We start from the raw sequence: 20,908 nt of genomic DNA on the forward strand, positions 1-20,908 counted from the left end.
GCTGGGCCAGGGGAGGGGCAGGGGGGACATCAGGAGGAATTTGTCCCTGGAAAGGGTGGTCAGGCACTGGCACAGCTGCCCAGGGAGGTTTGGAGTGCCCAGCCCTGGAGGTGTCTCAGGCAGGCCTGGCTGTGGCACTCAGTGCTCTGGGCTGGGGGCAGGGTGGGGATGGGACACAGGGGGGATCCACGGGCTGGGAGGGCTTTTCCGTCCTAAATGGGGACTCGGGAGGTGGGAAAATCTCACTAGGAGGAATTTGTGCTCCTGGGGGCAGCCCCGGGTAGGGAGCAGCAGGTTGGCCGGGTGGCACCGACTGTGACCGGGTGACACCGGTGCTGAGCTGGGGGACGGGAGGAGCTGCAGGGGAAGGGGAGAAGGGAAATGATGCAGGAAAAGGAGCGTTGGGGCAGCAGGTGGGAGATCATCGTGGGCCGCTGCAGGTCAGGCATGGGGTGGGTTTTGTGGGGGGGGTCAGAGGGACTCTGAGCCACGAGCAGGGGGACACCCCCAGGGCCCCCCCTCCCCCCGGGGACACTCCCTGCCCCCCTCACGCCCTTCCCGCCGCTGCTGCTCCATCCCAGGTGCTGTTCTGGGGGCTGCGGGACCTGAAGAGGGTGAACCTGGCGCAGGTGGACCGGCCGCGCGTGGACATCGAGTGCGCGGGGCGGGGCGTGCAGTCCGCGCTCATCCCCAACTACCGCCGCAACCCCAACTTCGCCACCCTCGTCAAGAGCTTCGAGGTGGTGAGTGCTGGCCCCCAGCCCCGGGGGGCACTCCTCCCGCAGCCCTGGGGCCGTGGGCACCGTCCCCGTGGGCACCATCCCTGTGGGCACTGTCCCCGTGGGCACTGTCCCCGTGGGCACCATCCCTGTGGGCACTGTCCCCGTGGGCACCGTCCCCGTGGGCACCGTCCCTGTGGGCTCTGTCCCCGTGGGCACCGTCCCTGTGGGCTCTGTCCCCGTGGGCACCGTCCCCGTGGGCACCGTCCCTGTGGGCTCCGTCCCCGTGGGCACCGTCCCTGTGGGCTCTGTCCCCGTGGGCACCGTCCCTGTGGGCTCTGTCCCCGTGGGCACCGTCCCTGTGGGCTCCATCCCCGTGGGCACCGTCCCTCTGGGCACCGTCCCCGTGGGCACCGTCCCCGTGGGCACCGTCCCCGTGGGCTCCGTCCCCGTGGGCTCCATCCCTGTGGGCACCGTCCATCCCCGTGGGCTCTGTCCCCGTGGGCTCCATCCCCGTGGGCTCCGTCCATCCCCGTGGGCTCCGTCCCCGTGGGCTCCGTCCCCGTGGGCTCCGTCCCTGTGGGCTCTGTCCCTGTGGGCTCCGTCCCCGTGGGCTCCGTCCCCGTGGGCACCGTCCCCGTGGGCTCCATCCCCGTGGGCTCTGTCCCCGTGGGCTCCGTCCCCGTGGGCTCCATCCCCGTGGGCTCCATCCCCGTGGGCTCCGTCCCCGTGGGCTCCGTCCCCGTGGGCTCTGCCCCCGTGGGCTCCGTCCCCATGGGCACCGTCCCCGTGGGCTCCATCCCCGTGGGCTCCATCCCCGTGGGCTCCGTCCCCGTGGGCTCCATCCCCGTAGGCTCCGTCCCCGTGGGCTCCGTCCCCGCAGGCTCCGTCCCTGTGGGCTCTGTCCCTGTGGGCTCTGTCCCTGTGGGCTCTGTCCCCGTGGGCACCGTCCCCGTGGGCTCCGTCCCCGTGGGCTCCATCCCCGTGGGCTCCATCCTCGTGGGCTCCGTCCCCGTGGCCTCCGTCCCCGTGGGCTCTGCCCCGTGGGCTCCGGCCCCTGTGGGCTCTGTCCCCGTGGGCCTCGGCCCCCGTGGGCTCCGGCCCCTGTGGGCTCCGGCCCCCGTGGGCTCCATCCCCGTGGGCCTGGCCCCCGTGGGCTCCGCCCCTGTGGGCTCCGCCCCTGTGGGCTCTGGCCTCGTGGGCTCCATCCCCGTGGGCTCCGCCCCCGTGGGCTCCATCCCCGTGGGCTCCGTCCCCGTGGGCTCCGTCCCCGTGGGCTCCGTCCCTGTGGGCTCCGTCCCCGTGGGCTCCATCCCCATGGGCTCCGTCCATCCCCGTGGGAGCCCGTCCTGCTCCCGAGCCCTGCCCGGCTGGAGCGGCTCCGGAGCCCTCCCAGATCACCCCTCGTCTGGGCACTGCTGGTTCCAGTCCCCTTCCCAGCCACCATCCCAGACATCTCTTATTCCCCATCCCAATCCCCGTCCCAACCACCATCCCAGATATTTCCCATCCCAATCCCCTCCCCAGGCACCATCCCAGACATTCCCCATCCCAATCCCCTTCCCAGGCACTATCCCAGACATCCCTCATTCCCCATCCCAAACACCTATCCCAGACATCCCTCATTCCCCATCCCAATCCCCATCCCAGACATTCCTCATCCCCCATCCCAATCCCCATCCCAGCCACCATGTCAGACATCCCTCAATCCCCATCCCAGACACCATCCCAGACACTCCTCATTCTCCATCCCAATCCCCTTCCCAACCACCATCCCAGACACCCCCCATCTCAGACACCTCCCATCCCACAGCCCAACCCCCATCCCAGACATCCCCAATCTCACTCCCGTTCCCAGCCATCCTCACAGACACCCCAAATCCCACTCCCCATCCCACCCACCATCCCAGACATCCTCCATCCCACAGCCCACCCACCATCCCAGACACTCCCATCCCAATCCCCTTCCTGACCCCCATCCCAGACACTCCCCATCCCACTCCCTATTCCAACCCCCATCCCAGACACCCCCATCCCAACCCCCCTCTCATCCCAGCCCCCCCAATCCCTTAGGATCTCCCCGAGAACGAGCTGCTGCACCCCCCTCTGAACATCCGCGTCGTGGATTGCCGCGCCTTCGGCCGCTACGCCCTGGTGGGGTCCCACACCGTCAGCTCCCTGCGCCGCTTCCTCCTGCGGCCCCCGGACACGGCCGGACACCCCCGGGACAACGCCGGTACCACCGGACACGGGGGTTGGGATGGGGGAAATACGGGGGGAATGGGGGAGATATGGGGGAGATATGGGGAATGGGGAATGAACAGGGGAAATGAAGAAGGAAATGGGGAGATGGGGGAATGGGGGATGGGGAATGGGGAATAGGGGAGATATGGGGGAATGGGGGATGGGGGATGGGGAGATAGGGGGAATGGGGGATGGGGGATGGGGAATGGGGAATGGGGAATGGTAAATGGAGATGGGGAATGGGGAATGGGGGATGGGGGAGATATGGGGAATGGGGAATGGGGAGATATGGGGGATATGGGGAAAATTGGGGAAATGGGGAAAAGGGGGAAATGGGGGAATGAGGGAATGGGGAGATGGGGGAATAGGGTTAGGGTTAGGTTAGGAGATGAACAGGGGAATGGGGAAAATGGGGGAATGGGGGAAATGGGGAATGGGGGAAATGGGGAAAATGAGAGGTGGGATGGGAAAAAGGGAGAAAGAGGGATGGGGAAAATGAGGGAAAGGGGGATGGGGAAAATGAGGGAGGTGGGATGGGAAAATGAGGGAGGTGGGATGGGAAAAAGGGGGAAAGAGGGATGGGGAAAACGAGGGAAGGAGGGTGGGGAAAAGGGGGAGCATGGGACGGGGAAAAGGAGGGAGGTGGGATGGGATGAGTGAGAGAGGTGGGATTGGGAAAACAGGGAGGTGGGACACGGAAAATGAGGGGGTGGGATGGGAAAAAGGGGAAGAGAGGGATGGGGAAAACAGGGAAAGGGGGATGGGGAAATCAGGAACTGGGGGATGGGGAAAACAGGGAAAGGGGGATGGGGAAAATGAGGGAGGTGGGATGGGGAAAACAGGAATTGTGGGATGGGGAAAATGGGGAAAGGGGGATGGGGAAAACAGGGACCATGGGATAGGGAAATCAAGGGCAGAGGGATGTGGAAAACGGGGACCATGGGATGGGGAAAATGGCGAGGGGGGGAATGGGGAAAACAGGGGAGGTGAGACGGGGAAAATGAGGGAAAATGAGGGATTTGAGATTGGAAAAAATGGGAAAGAGGGATGGGGAAAACGGGGACAGTGGGATGGGGAAAATGAGGGAACTGGGCTGGGGAAAACGTGGAATGCCGCTCCCGCTTTTCCCCACTCCACATGCCCTGGCTTTTGTTTCTCCTTTTCCCTTGATTTTTAACCTTTTTCCATCACTTTTTTCAGTTGGGTCTTTTTTTTTTTTTTTTTACTTTTTATGGTAAAAAAAGACCCCAACCCCCCCTTTGTCCTCGAGAACCTCCTGCCTTTGTTTCTCCTTAATTCTGATTTTTTTAAATATCACAAATTTAAAAATAAATCCCCTTAAACGAAATTTTTAATGAATTAATTGATTTCCCCTTAATCTGAATTTTTTAAATTTAATAAATTTAAAAAAATCCCCTTAAATGGTTTTTAAAAAATTTAATCAAGTAGTTAATTTCCCCTTTAATGTTAAAGTTTTAAATATCATAAATTTAAAAATCAATTGCCTTAAATGGAAATTTTAATCGATTACTTAATTGCTTTTCCCCTTAATTTGAAATTTTGGAACTCAAGAAGTTAAAAAATCAGTCTCTTGAATGAAATTTTTTAATTTTAATGTTTTAAATATCATACATATAAAATAAATGCACTTTAATGATATTTTAATTAATTAATTAGACATTTTAAAATTTTACAACTTAAAAACCAAATCCCCTTAAATGACAATATCAATTAAATAACAATTAATTCCCCTTTACTGTTAATGTTTTTTAATATCCTAAATTAAAAATCGATTGTTCCCTAAGTGAAAATTTTGATGTAATTAATTAGTTAATTTCCCTTTAATTTTGATGTTTTAAATCCCATAAATTTAAAAATAAACCCACTTAAATGAACTTAAATGAACGCCTGTCCTCGTCCCCGTCCCTGCTCCCTCTCTTTGCCCTGTCCCCATCCCCATCCCTGTCCCCATCCCTGGTCCCCCTCTGTGCCCTGTTCCCATCCCTGTCCCTGTCCTTATTCCCATCCCCGTCCCTGTTCCCGTCCCTGTCCCCATCCCTGTCCCTGTTCCCATCCCTGTCCCCATCCCTGGTCCCTCTCTGTGCCCTGTCCCCATCCCTGTTCCCATCCCTGTCCCCGTCCCTGTTCCCATCCCTGTCCCTATTCCCGTCCCTGTCCCCATCCCTGGTCCCTCTCTGTGCCCTGTCCTCATCCCTGTCCCCATCCCTGTCCCTGTTCCCGTCCCTGTCCCCATCCCTGTCCCCGTCCCTGTTCCCATCCCTGTCCCCGTCCCTGTTCCCATCCCTGTCCCCATCCATGTCCCCATCCCCGTCCCTGTCCTTGCTCTCAATCTGTGCCCCATCCCTGTCCCTGTCGCTGCTCTCCCTCCTCTGCTCTGTCCCCATCCCTGTTCCCGTCCCCATCCCTGTCCCTGCTCCCTCTCCATGCCCTGTCTCTGTCCCTGTCCCCGTCCCCATCCCTGTCCCTGCTCTCTCTCCATGCCCTGTCTCTGTCCCTGTCCCCATCCCCATCCCTGTCCCTGCTCCCTCTCCATGCCCTGTCTCTGTCCCTGTCCGTCCCCATCCCCGTCCCTGCTCTCTCTCTCCCCTGCTCTGTCCCCATCCCTGTCCCTGTCGCTGCTCCCCCTCCTCCACCCCGTCCCTGCTCCCTCTCTGCCACCCTGTCCTTGTCCCTGTCCCTGTTCCCTGTCCACCACCCCGTCCCTGTTCCCTCTCCTCTGCCCAGTCCCCTGTCCCCGTCCCTGTTCCCTGTCCCCGTCCCTGCTGGATCCCCGGGTTGGATCCCAAGCTATCCTGGCCCTGACGGACGGGCCCCCCCTCTCCATCCCGCAGGGGAGGTTGTGGTGAGCGTGGAGCCCGAGGTTCCCATCCGGAAGATGGAGACGGTGGTGAAGCTGGAAGCTGTGAGTGCCCCATTCCCGCTCCAGCAGCTCCTCCCCCACGGAATTCCCGCTCCCCGAGGGATCCCTCGCGGTGTCCCACAGGGAGCGGGGTCTGTCACCCACTCTGGAAGCGCCCGGGCCCGTTTTCCGGGCCCGAACAGGAGCTTCAGCTCCTCCTCACACCCTCCTGCTCCACAAAAACAGATCCCTGGAGCTGCTGCCAGGGCTGGAGCCCCTCGGCTCTGGAGCCGGGCTGGGAGAGCTGGGAATGGCCGGGCTGGAGAAGGGAAGGATCCAGGGAGAGCTTGAGAGCCCCTTCCAGAGCACTGGAGAGGCTCCAGGAGAGCTGGAGAGGGACTGGGGACAAGGAATGGAGGGACAGGACACAGGGAATGGCTTCCCACTGCCAGAGGGCAGGGAGAGATGGGAGATTGGGAAGGGATTCCCGGCTGGGAGGGTGGGGAGGGCCCGGGCTGGAATTCCCAGGGAAGCTGTGGCTGCCCCTGGATCCCTGGAGTGTCCCAGGCCGGGCTGGATCCTTCTGGGATAGCGGGAGGTGTCCCTGCCCGTGGCAGGGGGTTGGAATTAAATGATGTTTAAGGTCCCTTCCCCCCCAAACCCACCCGGGATTCCACGCCCCGTGCCCAGCTGAGGGTTTGCTCCTGACCTGCTCTCCCTCTCCCTGTTCCCTCCCGCCCCGCACGGCAGAACTCGGACGCGGTGGTGAAGGTGGACGTGGTGAGTGCTGGACCTTCCTCTCCTCCCCTCTCCCAGCCCTTCCCAGCGGGCCACCCGCGGCATCCTCAGCCCCCCGGGACAGGCAGGGCCACAGCGTGCCGTGTCCCACACAGCGCGGGTGTGGCAGTGGCTCCCGCCGCCTTCGGGAAGCAATTCCAAGGCCTGGATTTCTCACCCCAGCTGCCCCTGGGAGGGGCAGGACAGGCAGGGCTCGGGGGCTGGGGGCTCGCTGGGTGTTCCCACCACAGGCAGGTGCCGGCTGGGAAAGGTCTCCCTGCAGCACAGAGCGGCCTCAGGGGGGCTTTGCTGATTGCCGGGAGAGATTCGGGAGCTGTGGGAATGCATGGATGGAAGGGATGATGGAAATCTGGGAAGCGGGGGGGGGGGTGGTTGTCTCAGGGTTTCTGCATCCCTGGGAGCGTTCCAGGCCGGGTTGGACGGGGCTTGGAGCAACCTGGGCGAGTGGAAGGTGCCCCTGGTGGAACGGGACGAGCTTTAACTCCCCTCCCAGCCCAGAGCATCCCACGATCCCGTGGCTCTGAGTATCCCTGGATCCTCTGGTGCCTCGCTGTCCGAACACGGGGGGAGGTGACGGTGCCCCCCGGGCTGGGCGGTTGTGCCTCCTCAGGCACCACCCGGGCACTTCAGGGGACATTTCCCATCGCTCTCCCCTTCTGCCTTTGCTTCCCTTCAGAGCGAGGAGGAGAAGAAGAAAAAGAAGAAGAAAGGAGGAGGAGGAGGAGGAGGAGGAGGGGAGGAGGTGGAGGAGGAGGAGCCCGACGAGAGCATGCTGGACTGGTGGTCCAAGTACTTCGCGTCCATCGAGACCATGAAGGAGGTGGGTTCGGGGCAGGGCGGGGCTGTGCCTGGGGAGGGGGTGGTGGCAGGAAAACGTTGTCCCCTGGCTGGGGGGATCCCACCCGTTCCCAGCCGATCCCAAAGCCCGGTGGATGTGCCGCATCCCTTGCCAGCCCTGCCCGTCCCAGAGCCATCCTGGAACGGCTGGAAAAGCCCTCCGAGATGGAGCCCAAACCGCCCAGGCCACCCGTGTCCCCAAGTGCCACCCCCCCGCGGGGCTCTGGAGCCCCTCCAGGGGCGGGCACTCCACCCCTGCCCCGGGGCAGCTTTTCCAGGAGGGGGCCGTTCCCGATATCCAGTGGTTTCCCTCCTCCCCCAGCAACTCCGGCAGCAGGAGGCGGCGGCGGCAGACGCAGAGGAGAAGGAGGAGATGGAGATTGGAGAGGGTGAGCAGGGCAGGAGGGAGGGATGGGGGGACCAGGATCCTTCCCGGGGCTTGGAGAGGGTGAGCAGGGCAGGAGGGAGGGATGGGGGGATCCAGGATCCTTCCCGGGGCTTGGAGAGTGTGAGCAGGGCAGGAGGGAGGGATCGGGGGATCCAGGATTCCTCCCGGAGGTTGCAGAGGGTGAGCAGGGCAGGAGGGGGGGATCGGGGGGATCCAGGATCTTCCCGGCGCTTGGAGAGGGTGAGCAGGGCAGGAGGGGGATCGGGGGATCCCGGAGGTTGCAGAGGGTGAGCAGGGCAGGAGGGAGGGATCAGGGGATCCAGGATTCCTCCTGGAGGTTGGAGAGGGTGAGCAGGGCAGGAGGGAGGGATCGGGGGATCCCAGAGGTTGCAGAGGGTGAGCAGGGCAGGAGGGAGGGATCGGGGGGACAGCTCTGAGCGGGTTCTCCCAGCTTTGCTCTCCCAGCCGGGGATGTCCCATGTCCCCCACCTCGTGTTTTCTTTCTGTCTCCTGAGAAGGATCCACTTCCCCTGGCTCTCCCCTTCCTCCCTCCTTCCACGCCAGGCCAGTCCATCCCCCCTGGCACTGCCCAGCCCCAGGAAAGCTGTCAGAGGAGGGGCAGGGTTCCCGAGTGCCCCCTCCCTGTCTCCCCCACACCCCCCTCACCCCCCATCTCTGCCTCCCTGACGCTCCCCCAGGGCTCAGACCCCCAACCTGGGCACTCCTCTTCCCCCCCAAAGGCTCCAAGGCTCAGGCCAAGCACAAGGACAAGCCCAAGGCACCCAAGGAGGACAAGAAGAAGAAGCAGCAGGCGGCCCCCGAGCTCCCTGAGAGGAAGAGCAAGCAGAAGGTTGAGGAGCTGAAGGTGTGTGTGTGGTGGGGAGGGTGCAGGGAAGGCTCCTCTGCTTCCAAGGACACCCCCTAATCCTGGGGGAGGTGTGCCCTGGGACATCCCAGCTGGGGCTGTGCCCTGGGACGAGGATTGGCACCCTCTCTGCAGGGTTTGGGGCAGTGGGAGGTCACAGGCTTGGCAGGGAAGGGGGTGCCCTGGGCAGGCTCATCCCTGGGGCAGCTGGGATGTGTCGCCCCTGGAAGGGGACACAGAATTCCAGCCTGGATTTGGGGCAGGGCTGGGCTCTGGTTTGGTGATCCCGAGGACTTATTAGGATTCACGTAGCCTGTGGGAATTGGGTGTCCATGTTCACAGAATCCCGGGATCACCGAGGCTGGAAAAGCCCTCCCAGCCCATGGATCCCCCCTGTGCCCCATCCCCACCTTGTCCCCCAGCCCAGAGCACTGAGTGCCTGCCTGGGACACCTCCAGGGCTGGGCACTCCAAACCTCCCTGGGCAGCCCCTGCCAGTGCCTGACCACCCTTTCCAGGGACAAATCCCTCCTGATGTCCCCCCTGCCCCTCCCCTGGCCCAGCTGGAGGCCGTTCCCTCTCCTCCTGGCCCTTGTTCCTTGCTGACAGTGCTCCCCTGTCTGAGTGCTCCCCTGAGAGCTCACTGTACCTTTTCCTCACTGTTTGGTGGTTTGGTTTTTTTTTTTTTGTTAAACCCAGTTTCCTCCCTCTTTTCCCCTCCCTCCCTCCCGTCCCAGGTGTTCAACAAGGAGCTGGAGTCGGAGTTTGACGGCTTTGAGGACTGGCTGCACACCTTCAACCTGCTGCGGGGCAAGATCGGCGACGACGAGGACACGGCCACGGAGGAGGAGCGGATCGTGGGCAGGTTCAAGGTGAGTGCAGCCCCCAGCAGGGGATGAGGGGTGGGACCCCCATCCCTGGGGGCTCTGTGCCCCCTGGGCAGCGGCACTGAGGGCCCTGCCCCGCTCCAGGGCTCCCTGTGCGTGTACAAAGTGCCGCTGCCCGAGGACGTGGCCAGGGAGGCCGGACACGACCCCGCGGCCGGGATGTTCCAGGGCATCCCCAGCAACGACCCCGTCACCGTCCTCGTCAGGGTCTACGTCGTCAGGGTGAGGGGGCGGCACGGGGGGATCCCAGGGAACCTTCCATGGGCTGGGAGAGGAGGTGATCCCAGGAATCCTTCCATGTGCTCATCCATGTGCTGGGACAGACTGTGATCCCAGGGAACCTTCCATGGGCTGGGGGGGATGATCCCTTCCATGTGCTAGGATGGGGGGTGTGATCCCAGGAACCCTTCCATGTGCTGGAACAGGGAGTGTGATCCCAGGAACCCTTCCATGTGCTTATCCATGTGCTGGGACAGACTGGGATCCCAGGGAACCTTCCATGGGCTGGGAGAGGAGGTGATCCCAGGGAACCTTCCATGGGCTGGGACAAGGGGTGTGATCCCAGGAATCCTTCCATGTGCTGGGACAGGGGGTGTGATCCCAGGAACCCTTCCACGTGCTGGGATAAGGGATGTGATCCCAGGAACCCTTCCCTGTGCTGGCACAGAGGATGCCAGAGGAGAGCGTGGTGGTGTCAGGGAGGGGACACAGTCAGGCCTGACCTCCCCCTGACAGGGACAGGCATCAACAGCAGGCAGGAACAGCCCCCCCTTTTCACCCCAAACACCCCACCCAGGGGCACTGGAGCAGCCAGGCCAGGGCAGGGGTCCCCAGGGCTGGAGAAGGGGCCACCCCCGAGCCCTGCCCTGTCCCCTGTGTCCCCCCCAGGCCACCGACCTTCACCCGGCCGACATCAACGGCAAAGCCGACCCCTACATCGCCATCAGGCTGGGCAAGACAGACATCAGGGACAAGGAGAACTACATCTCCAAGCAGCTCAACCCCGTCTTTGGCAAGTGAGTTGGCCCAGCCCTGGCACCTCTGTCTGGGCCTGGCCTTGGGGAGCTGATCCTGAGCCCAGCCCTGAGCCCAGCCCTGAGCCCCTCCTGGGCTGTCCCAGACTCACTCCAGCCCCTGGAGCTGATCCTGAGCCCAGCTCTGAGCCCCTCCTGGGCTGTCCCAGACTCACTCCAGCCCCTGGAGCTGATCCTGAGCCCAGCCCTGAGCCCCTCCTGGGCTGTCCCAGACTCACTCCAGCCCCTGGAGCTGCTCCTGAGCTGTCCCAGGGCTGCTGCTCCAGCTGGAAGAGCGGGACTCACCCCACAGAACTGCCCTGGGGAGCAGGTTGGGGGTCCCTCCTTGCGGGGTGTCCTTCTTTGCCCGCCCATGGTCGAGGTAGTTCTGGGTGTTTAGGAGACTTCCAGTTTAAAAATCCCTCCTTTAGGAACCCTCAGACCTAAATCTGAGTGAAAAGGAAGGCACAAAATCTTCGTTTCGGGGCTGCTGAGACCCCCAGGACAGGCCACCCCCCGTGCTGGGCTGGGGGGTCTGGCACAGCCCGGGCAGAGACTGAGTTAAGGAACCCCCCTCCCCTGCTCTGGGGGGGCAGCCAGACCCTGCAGCAGCTTTTCCTGACCCCCCCTCCCCGTGCCAGGTCCTTCGACATCGAGGCCACCTTCCCCATGGAGTCCATGCTGACGGTGGCCGTGTACGACTGGGACCTGGTGGGCACCGACGACCTCATCGGGGAGACCAAGATCGACCTGGAGAACCGCTACTACAGCAAGCACCGCGCCACCTGCGGGCTGGCACACACCTACTCCACGTAGGGCACGCCCGCCCCGCCCTGCCTGCCCCCTGCATCCTCCTCTGCCTCACCTTCCACAGCTTTCCTGCCCCCTGCTCCTCCTCTGCCTCACCTTCCAGACCCTCCCTGCCCCCTGCACCTTCCTCTGCCTCACCTTCCTGAGCTTTCCCTGCCCCCTGCACCTTCTTCTGCTTCACCTTCCTGAGCTTTCCCTGCCCCCTGCATCCTCCTCTGCCTCCCCTTCCTGAGCTTTCCCTGCCCCCTGCATCCTCCTCTGCCTCACCTTCCAGACCCTCCCTGCCTCCTGCACCCTCCTCTGCCTCACCTTCCTGAGCTTTCCCTGCCCCCTGCCCCCTCCTCTGCCTCACCTTCCTGAGCTTTCCCTGCCCCCTGCACCCTCCTCTGCCTCACCTTCCACAGCTTTCCTGCCCCCTGCACCCTCCTCTGCCTCACCTTCCTGAGCTTTCCCTGCCCCCTGCATCCTCCTCTGCCTCACCTTCCTGAGCTTTCCCTGCCCCCTGCATCCTCCTCTGCCTCCCCTTCCTGAGCTTTCCCTGCCCCCTGCATCCATCCTGTCTCACCTTCCTGCCCATCCTGCCTCCTGCACCCTCCTCTGCCTCACCTTCCACAGCTTTTCCTGCCCCCTGCACCTTCTTCTGCTTCACCTTCCTGCCCATCCTGCCCCCTGCACCTTCTTCTGCTTCACCTTCCAGACCCTCCCTGCCTCCTGTACCCTCCTCTGCCTCACCTTCCACAGCTTTCCTGCCCCCTGCACCCTCCTCTGCCTCACCTTCCTGCCCATCCTGCCCCCTGCACCTTCTTCTGCTTCACCTTCCTGCAGCCTATCCCTGCCCCTCTGCACCCTCCCTCTTCTTCACCTCCTGAGCTTTCCCTGCCCTCTGCATCCTCCTCTGCCTCACCTTCCACAGCTTTCCTGCCCCTGCAACCTCCTCTGCCTCACCTTCCTGAGCTTTCCCTGCCCCCTGCACCCTCCTCTGCCTCACCTTCCTGAGCTCTTCCTGCCCCTGCATCCTCCTCTGCCTCACCTTCCTGAGCTTTTCCTGCCCCCTGCTCCTTCTTCTGCCTCACCTTCCTGAGCTTTTCCTGCCTCCTGCACCCACCCCTGTCTCACCTTCCAGACCCTCCCTGCCCATCCTGCCTCCTGTATCTTCCTCACCTTCCAGACCCTCCCTGCCTCCTGCACTCACCTCCTCACCTTCCAGAGCTTTTCCTGCCTCCTGCTCCCACCTCCTCACCTTCCAGAGCTTTTCCTGCCTCCTGCTCCCACCTCCTCACCTTCCAGAGCTTTTCCTGCCTCCTGCTCCCACCTCCTCCCCTCCGCTCCCCGAGCCTGCCGGAGCCTCCTCCCCCCTTCACTTCCCGCCCGCCACAGGAGGATTTGGGTTGGGAAGGACCTTTAAGGGTCCCCCAGTCCAGCCCCCCTGCCCAGGGCAGGGAGGAAAGGAGGAGTCCGTGCTGTCCCACCCCAGACAGGGGTTGGGAGCAGCACAGCGGGGAGGGGAGGGGGTTGCCGGGATCCGGGGTGGGAAGCGCTGGGGGAGTGGGAAGAGGTGAAACTGCAGCCAAAGGGGCCCAAGGAACGATCCTGAAAATCAGGAATCAAGTGGGACGCCCTGGCTGAGTCGGGGTGTTTGTGGGGCGGGGGCAGGAGGATCCCGGTCTGCTCTGAGGGGTCCCGTTTGCTGCCCCAGATCCTTTTCCCCGGCAATCCCGGTGGGCTCGGCCGGGAAAGGGGCGTGAAAGGGGCGTGAAAAGGCTGCGAATCCCGCCCGGCTGAGCTCGTTCTCCACCCCACCCCCCCGGTCACAGGCACGGCTACAACGCCTGGAGGGACCCCATGAAGCCCTCCCAGATCCTGTCCAAGCTGTGCAAGGAGGGCAAGGTGGACGGGCCGCACTTCGGGCCGGCGGGGAGGGTCAGAGTGGCCAACAGGGTCTTCACCGGCCCCGCGGAGATCGAGGATGAGAACGGTAGGACCCTGTGGATGAGGGCTGGGGGGGCAGCGGGGCCGGGGGTGTCCCCTCGTCAGCCAGGAATGCAGCCACGGCTGGGACCACAGTGAGGTTTGGGCTGGGAGGGACCTCGGAAGGTTTGTCCAGCCCGATCCCCCCGGTCCAACCCCCCCGAGGTGCCCTCAGCACCACCAGGGCTGCCCCTGGAGCCTCCTCCCGGCAGGGAACGCCCAGGGAGCAGGGCAGACACCTCCCCCCGGCATTCCCAGGGCTCGGGAAGCTGCTCCCCATGGAACTGCACCCCCAAACTGGGGGAGAGAGGGGTGCAGAGCACCCCAATGTGTGCCCAAAGGAAAGAGGGAGGGGGGTCGGGGCTGAAGAAGAGGAGGAGAACACGTGAATGGACGTGGAACTGGTTCAGACTGGGAAAGCACAGCCTGGGGAGGGGATGTGGAGAGGTGGAGGGATGGAGAAGGAGAAGAGTCAGACCGAGAAAGCACAGGCTGGGGTGGGATCTGGAGAGATGGAGGGATGGAGAGGGGAGAAGGAGAGGGAGTGAGGCAGCGCTGGCTGCAGGACAGAGCATCCCCCAGGAGCCAGAGCAGGGCTGGGGGCAGGGGGGTCCCCGCTGTGCCCCCGCCGGCTCTGCAGGCCCCGCCGTGCCCCCCAGGCCAGAAGAAGGCGTCGGAGGAGCCGGTGGCACTGGTGGCCCTGCGGCACTGGCAGGACGTGCCCCGCGCCGGCTGCCGCCTCGTCCCCGAGCACGTCGAGACACGGCCCCTGCTCAACCCCGACAAACCCGGCATCGAGCAGGTAATGGGGCCGGGGGGACAGACCGGGCATCGAGCAGGTAATGGGGACAGGGGGACAGACCGGGCATCGAGCAGGTAATGGGGACAGGGGGACAGCAGGGACAGGGGGACAGAACAACCTGGGCATCGAGCAGGTCCTGGGGCAAGGGGGGCCGGGGGACAGACTGGCCCTGCCCCATATTTAGAGGGTTCAGCACTGCAGACCCTGCCCCACATCTGGGGGTTCACCCTGCAGGCCCTGCCCCACATCTGGCCTGGCCAGAGGGACCTTGGGGGGCAGGAGGAGCTGGGGGGAGGTGGCTGCAGGTGGGGAGGGGGCTCGGGGGGCCGAGGAGAGCTGGCTGAGCTGACTGCCCCCCTCTCCCTCCCCCTGCAGGGGCGCCTGGAGATGTGGGTGGACATGTTCCCCATGGACATGCCGGCGCCCGGCCCCGCCATCGACATCTCTCCCAGGAAACCCAAGAAGTAAGGATAGCAGGGAGCTGGGGGTGGAGCCCAGACCCCAGAGATCCCAGGGCTGGGTGCCTTCCCCGGATCCCAGAGATCCCAGGGCTGGGTGCCTTCCCCGGATCCCAGAGATCCCGGGGTGCCTTCCCCCCCTTCCAGAGCTGCTCCCAGGGTGCTGCCCCGCCTCTTCCACGCCCTCCCTGCAGCTCCCCCATCTTTCCAGCCCGGGAAATCCAACCACTCCCAGCAGGGCGGAGGGCCCAGCCCTGACCCTGTCCCGGGCACGGGTGGGGTCATCCCAGGGCACGGCATTCCAGGGAGTTCGGACGGGGCTTTTCCAGGAGGTGATGGGCAGAACCAGGGCACTGGAGGCTGCAGGACGGAGCTGGCCATCCCAAGCAGGGCAGAGCAGGCTCAGGCAGTGCACAAAGAGCCCTTCCCTGCCCTCTCCCAACTCCTTCAGAGCTGGGAAGAAAGACCTTTCTTCTCTCAGAATCCCTCCCAGTCCTGCCTTACCCTGCCGGGCTCGGCCCCTGTGCCCCCTTTCCCGCTGCCCTGGCATACAGGGAACACTGGGAATGCTGGTGGGAGTCTGCTGTGCATTCCAGGCAGGGAGAACGTCCCTGGCTCCCAGCTGGAGGTGCCGGAGGGGCAGAGCCCGGGACAAGATCCCGCTTTGGGTGCAGAGGGGAGGGGCAGGGGGAGGTGGCAGGAGGAGGTGACAGGAGGGAGGCACACCCAGCCCTCGGGGGAAGGGAAAGAGCCGCACCCCGGTTGTTCTGCAGAGCCAAAACCTCCCCAAAGCCCAGCCTGGGCTGTCCCCGGGAGCCTTGGCTGGGGCCCTGCAGAGGTTCAGAGCAGAGGAGGGAAAGCTGCCCGAGCTGCTCTGCTCCCCCTGCCCAGGCTGATCCGAGATCCCAGACAGCTCATGGAATCAGGGAATGCTTCGGAGTCAAAGGGACCTTAAAGATCATTTAATTCCAACCCCCTGCCACGGGCAGGGACACCTCCCGCTGTCCCAGGGGATCCAACCCGGCCTGGGACACTCCAGGGATCCAGGGGCAGCCACAGCTTCCCTGGGAATTCCAGCCCAGCCCCTCCCCACCCTCCCAGCCAGGAATCCCTTCCCAATCTCCCATCTGTCCCTGCCCTCTGGCAGTGGGAAGCCATTCCCTGTGTCCTGTCCCTCCATCCTTGTCCCCAGTCCCTCTCCAAGCTCTCCCTGGATCCTTCCCTTCTCCACCTGAACATTCCCAGCTCTCCCAGCCTGGCTCCATGAGAACAGTTCCATCCCTCCCATCACCTCCCTGGTCGAGATCCCCTCCTGTTCCTTCCCTCACGACCCCTCGGTTGAGCCCTGTGAGATCCCGGTGCCTGTCCCTCCTTTCTGGCAGCTCCCCCTGCTCCCCTCCCTGCCCCTCTCCTGGATTTCCCCTTCCCTCTGCCAGGTACGAGCTGCGGGTGATCGTGTGGAACACGGACGAGGTGATCCTGGAGGACGACGACTACTTCACCGGCGAGAAGTCCAGCGACATCTTCGTCAGGGGGTGGGTGCCCTGGCACCTCCCACCTCCCGCTGTCCCAGGGGATCCAGCCCGGCCCGGGACACTCCAGGGATCCAGGGGCAGCCACAGCTTCCCTGGGAATTCCAGCCCGGCCCCTCCCCACCCTCCCAGCCGGGAATCCCTTCCCAATCTCCCACCCAGATCTCCCCTTTCCCAGTGGGAAGCCATTCCCTGTGTCCTGTCCCTCCATCCCTTGTCCCCAGTCCCTCTCCAGCTCTCCTGTGAGCCCCTTTCCAGCCTGCTCTGCTCCAGCAGCGCTCCCAGCTCCCGTCCAGCTCCTTAACACCTCCCTGCCCCCAGACAACCCCTCTGCATCTCCTTCTCCCAAACCTCCCTGTGCCCCCCGGCCCCTGAGCCCAGCGTGGTGCCCCTCGGAGACGCCGCTGCAGTGCCTGGAGCAGCCCCTTTTGCTCCCCTCTCCTGTGTCCCCTCTGTCCTGGGGACCCCCTGCTGCAGGGACAGGGTGGCCCTGCCCCCCTCTCCTGTGTCCCCCCGGTCCTGGGGACCCCCTGGCTGCAGGCACAGGGTGGTCCTGCCCCCCATAACCCGTGTCCCCCTGGTCCTGGGGACCCCTGGCTGCAGGCACATGGTGGTCCTGCCCCCCATGACCCGGGTACCCCAGTCCTGGCTGCAGGCACATGGTGGCCCTGCCCCCCGTGACCCGTGTCCCCCCTCGCCCCTCCGGCCCCGCAGGTGGCTGAAGGGTCAGCAGGAGGACAAGCAGGACACCGATGTCCACTACCACTCGCTCACCGGGGAGGGCAACTTCAACTGGAGGTACATCTTCCCCTTCGACTACCTGATGGCCGAGGAGAAGATCGTCATCTCCAAGAAGGAGTCCATGTTCTCCTGGGACGAGACCGAGTACAAGATCCCGGCCCGGCTCACCCTGCAGGTCTGGGACGCCGATCACTTCTCGGCCGACGATTTCCTGGGTGAGCCCCGGCGGGGGACGGGAGGGAGGGAGGGAGGGGAGAGGGGGAGAAGGGGCGGGGAGGGGAGGGATCAGAGGGATGGGGACAGGCTGGATGCGTGGGCTGAGGGATCGGAGGGATCAGGAGGAATTTGTCCCTGGAAAGGGTGGTCAGGCACTGGCAGGGGCTGCCCAGGGAGGTTTGGAGTGCCCAGCCCTGGAGGTGTCCCAGGCAGGCCTGGCCGTGGCACTCAGTGCTCTGGGCTGGGGGACAGGGTGGGGATGGGACACGGCGGGGGGGGATCCATGAACTGGGAGGGTTTTTCCAACCCGGCTGATCCCGGGATTCTGGGAGCCCTGCTGGCTCCCAGGGCTGGCCCAGAGCTCCTCCCCGGGGCGGGAGCTGCTGGGGCAGCCCCCGTGCAGCGTTTTGGGGGTGCCAAGCCCCGTGCCCCCCTGTGCCCGGGCAGGGGCCATCGAGCTGGACCTGAACCGCTTCCCCCGGGGGGCCAAGACGTCCAAGCAGTGCAGCCTGGAGATGGTGACCAAGGAGGCCGAGCTGCCCATGATCTCCATCTTCAAGCAGAAGAGGGTGAAGGGCTGGTGGCCCTTCGTGGCCAGGGACGAGAATGACGAGCTGGAGGTCACGGTAAGGGGGTTCTGCGCCCCGGGGGGGGTCACTCCTGCCCTCCCTGCAGACACCTGCACCCCCCCAGCACTGCATCCCCTCAGGGCCCCTCTGTCTCCACGAGCTGGGGGCTGAGGTGGCAGCGTGGCCCGGGGTCTCAGCACAGCTCTGGGCTCCCTGCAGGGCAAAGTGGAGGCTGAGCTGCACCTCCTGACGGCCGAGGAGGCCGAGAAATCCCCCGCTGGGCTGGCTCGGAACGAGCCTGATCCCCTGGAGAAACCCAAGTGAGTGGGAGACCCCTCCGTGCAGCAGCTCCCCGGGGGGCTGGGCTCCTGTCCCCCTGGAGTGCTGGGGCTCTGGGGCCTTGGGAAGGAGTCCAGAGGGGGACACGGAGCTGCTCCAGGGCTGGAGCCCCTCTGCTCTGGAGCCAGGCTGGGAGAGCTGGGAGGGTTCACCTGGAGAAGGGAAGGATCCAGGGAGACCTCAGAGCCCCTTGCAGAGCCTAAAGGGGCTCCAGGAGAGCTGGAGAGGGACTGGGCACACAGGGAAGTGTGGGAATAACTCTGGTTCTGGAATAACCCCTCGCTTGCCCGGCAGCCGGCCGGACACGTCCTTCATCTGGTTCCTGAACCCGCTCAAGTCCATCAAGTACCTCATCTGCACCCGCTACAAGTGGCTCATCATCAAGATCGTGCTGGCCCTGCTGCTGCTCGTCATGGTCGCCCTGTTCCTCTACAGCATGCCGGGCTACATGGTCAAGAAGCTGCTGGGAGCCTGAGGGACCGGAGCCTCTCCCACCTCCCAGCCCTGCCGGGCTCCACGGCCTTCTCCTCCCCACAGCCCTGGGCAGCTCGGGGGGCATCATCTCCTCCCCACAGCCCTGGGCAGCTCAGGGGGCATCATCTCCTCCCCACAGCCCTGGGCAGCTCGGGGGGCATCATCTCCTCCCTGCTGCTGCTGCTGCTGCTGCTGGGCCCTCTCCTTCAGTCCTCCTCTGGTGCCCTTCAGGCTCCACTCCCAGGGGTGTGGGGCTGGGATCAATCCCGAGGCTGTGCAGCCCTGGCTGGGGCTGGGATCAATCCCGAGGCTGTGCAGCCCTGGCTGGGATCAATCCCGAGGCTGTGCAGCCCTGGCTGGGGCTGGGATCAATCCCGAGGCTGTGCAGCCCTGGCTAGGGCTGGGATCAATCCCGAGGCTGTGCAGCCCTGGCTGGGATCAATCCCGAGGCTGTGCAGCCCTGGCTGGGATCAATCCCGAGGCTGTGCAGCCCTGCCTGGGGCTGGGATCAATCCCGAGGCTGTGCAGCCCTGGCTGGGATCAATCCGAGGCTGTGCAGCCCTGGCTGGGATCAATCCCGAGGCTGTGAAGCCCTGGCTGGGATCAATCCCGAGGCTGTGCAGCCCTGGCTGGGATCAATCCCGAGGCTGTGCAGCCCTGCCTGGGGCTGGGATCAATCCCGAGGCTGTGAAGCCCTACTGGCTGGGGCTGGGATCAATCCCGAAGCTGTGCAGCCCTGGCTGGGATCAATCCCGAGGCTGTGCAGCCCTGGCTGGGGCTGGGATCAATCCCGAGGCTTTGCAGCCCTGGCTGAGCCTTTCTCGCCGTGTGTATTCGGGAAAGGGCTCTTTCCCAGGATATCCGGCTGGAGAAGAGCCACCTCTCCCAGCTCCCCGTGTGCAAGACCCCCACCCACCGACAAACCGAGGACATCCTGGAATTGTTTGGAGGTTGTTGCTGTTGAAATCCGACAATAAAAACCAGCTGTCACGGCCGGGTTCTCTGCGGAGCTCTGGGGCCGGCGGTGGGGGGAGACCCTCGGTGCTCCTGCTCTTCCCGAGGAGCCCTTCCCTCCTCCTTCCCTCCATCTGCACTCTTGTTTCCCGGTCCTGTTCCGCTTTTCCTGCTGCCTCTCCCCAGTTCCCGTGCCCTGGGAGAGGGGATTGTTGGGCAGGGACACCCCAGTCCCTGCTCCGTGGGAGAGGGGGAGGAGGGGAGGAGGGACCCCAGGGCTGCGTCTGTGCCACTGTCTTGGCTTGGAGCCACCCGAGCTGGTGGGAGGTGTCCCTGCCCGCGGCAGCGAGAGGGGAATTAAATGTTCTTTAAAGTCCCTTCTCACACAAACCATTCCATGATGAGATTCACCTTCCCCAGCCAAGGGCTGTGTCGCACCACGATGCCATTCTGTGGGAATTTTAAGCAGAGGAGTGTGTCTATCTCAGAGAGTAATATTTTTACATGTCCATTTTTACATGATGTAAAATGCAGCAATCCCTGCTCCAAGCCACAGGTTTGTCATAAAAGAAACATTCAGTACCAGTTCTGGGAGTGTAAGAAACAGGCACCTGAAAACAGCATTTGTGCTCCATCCCACAGTCAGTGCCAACAGATCCCGGTACCTGAATCACACGGACAAGCCTCTCAGGGCAACTCCCACTTCCCTGGGCTCGGCTCCTCCTCCAAACGTTTAACCGACAACCGAAAAAGACGGGGGAAAAGGAGGTTTATTGGTTTTTCCTCCAAGAAAGCAGCGGTTTGTGTTGCTGTCATTAGACCTTCAGCAGCTTCGCTTGAAGCTGGAATCACGAGTGCTCCTCCTGGATCGGGGCAATTCCAGACACAAACCCAGCCTGGGAGTGGAATGGATGGAGAGCAGCCCTGGGGAGAAGGACTTGGGGGTGCTGAAGGGTGAGAGGCTGGACGTGCTCCGGCCCCCAGAACCCCCCGTGCCCTGGGCTGGTCCCACAGGGATCGTGGGCAGCAGGGCTGGGGGGATCCTGCCCCTCTGCCCCCTCAGCTGAGACCCCCCTGCAGAGCTGCCCCAGCCCTGGGGAACAGCAGCACAAGGACGTGGAGCTGCTGGGAGACAGCCCAGAGGAGGCCACGGAGATGCTGCCAGGGCTGGAGCCCCTCTGCTCTGGAGCCAGGCTGGGAGAGCTGGGGGGCTCACCTGGAGAAGGGAAGGATCCAGGGAGAGCTGAGAGCCCCTTCCAGAGCCTAAAGGGGCTCCAGGAGAGCTGGAGAGGGACTGGGGACAAGGCATGGAGGGACAGGACACAGGGAATGGCTTCCCACTGCCAGAGGGCAAGGGAGAGATGGGAGACTGGGAAGGAATTCTTGGCTGGGAGAGTGGGAATTCCAGTCAAGAACCCCAAGCAGTGCCCAGCTC

General features: G+C 63.6%; 1 protein-coding gene across 1 annotated transcript in view; it reads left to right on the forward strand.

The window, feature by feature from the left end:
• The window catches only part of LOC126641376 (otoferlin-like), a 56,920-nt gene extending 37,884 nt beyond the window's left edge, over positions 1–19,036 (forward strand). The window contains 19 exon segments of the mRNA XM_050317955.1: positions 582–743; positions 2,793–2,955; positions 5,816–5,886; positions 6,574–6,603; positions 7,298–7,441; positions 7,781–7,847; positions 8,587–8,711; positions 9,448–9,582; positions 9,682–9,819; positions 10,486–10,613; positions 11,252–11,422; positions 13,235–13,395; positions 14,048–14,190; positions 14,566–14,654; positions 16,085–16,183; positions 16,895–17,136; positions 17,585–17,763; positions 18,340–18,828; positions 18,861–19,036. Coding sequence (XP_050173912.1) covers positions 582–743; positions 2,793–2,955; positions 5,816–5,886; positions 6,574–6,603; positions 7,298–7,441; positions 7,781–7,847; positions 8,587–8,711; positions 9,448–9,582; positions 9,682–9,819; positions 10,486–10,613; positions 11,252–11,422; positions 13,235–13,395; positions 14,048–14,190; positions 14,566–14,654; positions 16,085–16,183; positions 16,895–17,136; positions 17,585–17,763; positions 18,340–18,828; positions 18,861–18,917 — 2,793 coding nt within the window. The 3' untranslated portion in view covers positions 18,918–19,036.
• Positions 19,037–20,908: the final 1,872 nt, after the last annotated feature.

This window comes from Myiozetetes cayanensis, unplaced genomic scaffold, assembly GCF_022539395.1.
Source record: "Myiozetetes cayanensis isolate MyiCay16 unplaced genomic scaffold, myiCay2020 scf209, whole genome shotgun sequence".
NCBI classification, from domain to species: domain Eukaryota; kingdom Metazoa; phylum Chordata; class Aves; order Passeriformes; family Tyrannidae; genus Myiozetetes; species Myiozetetes cayanensis.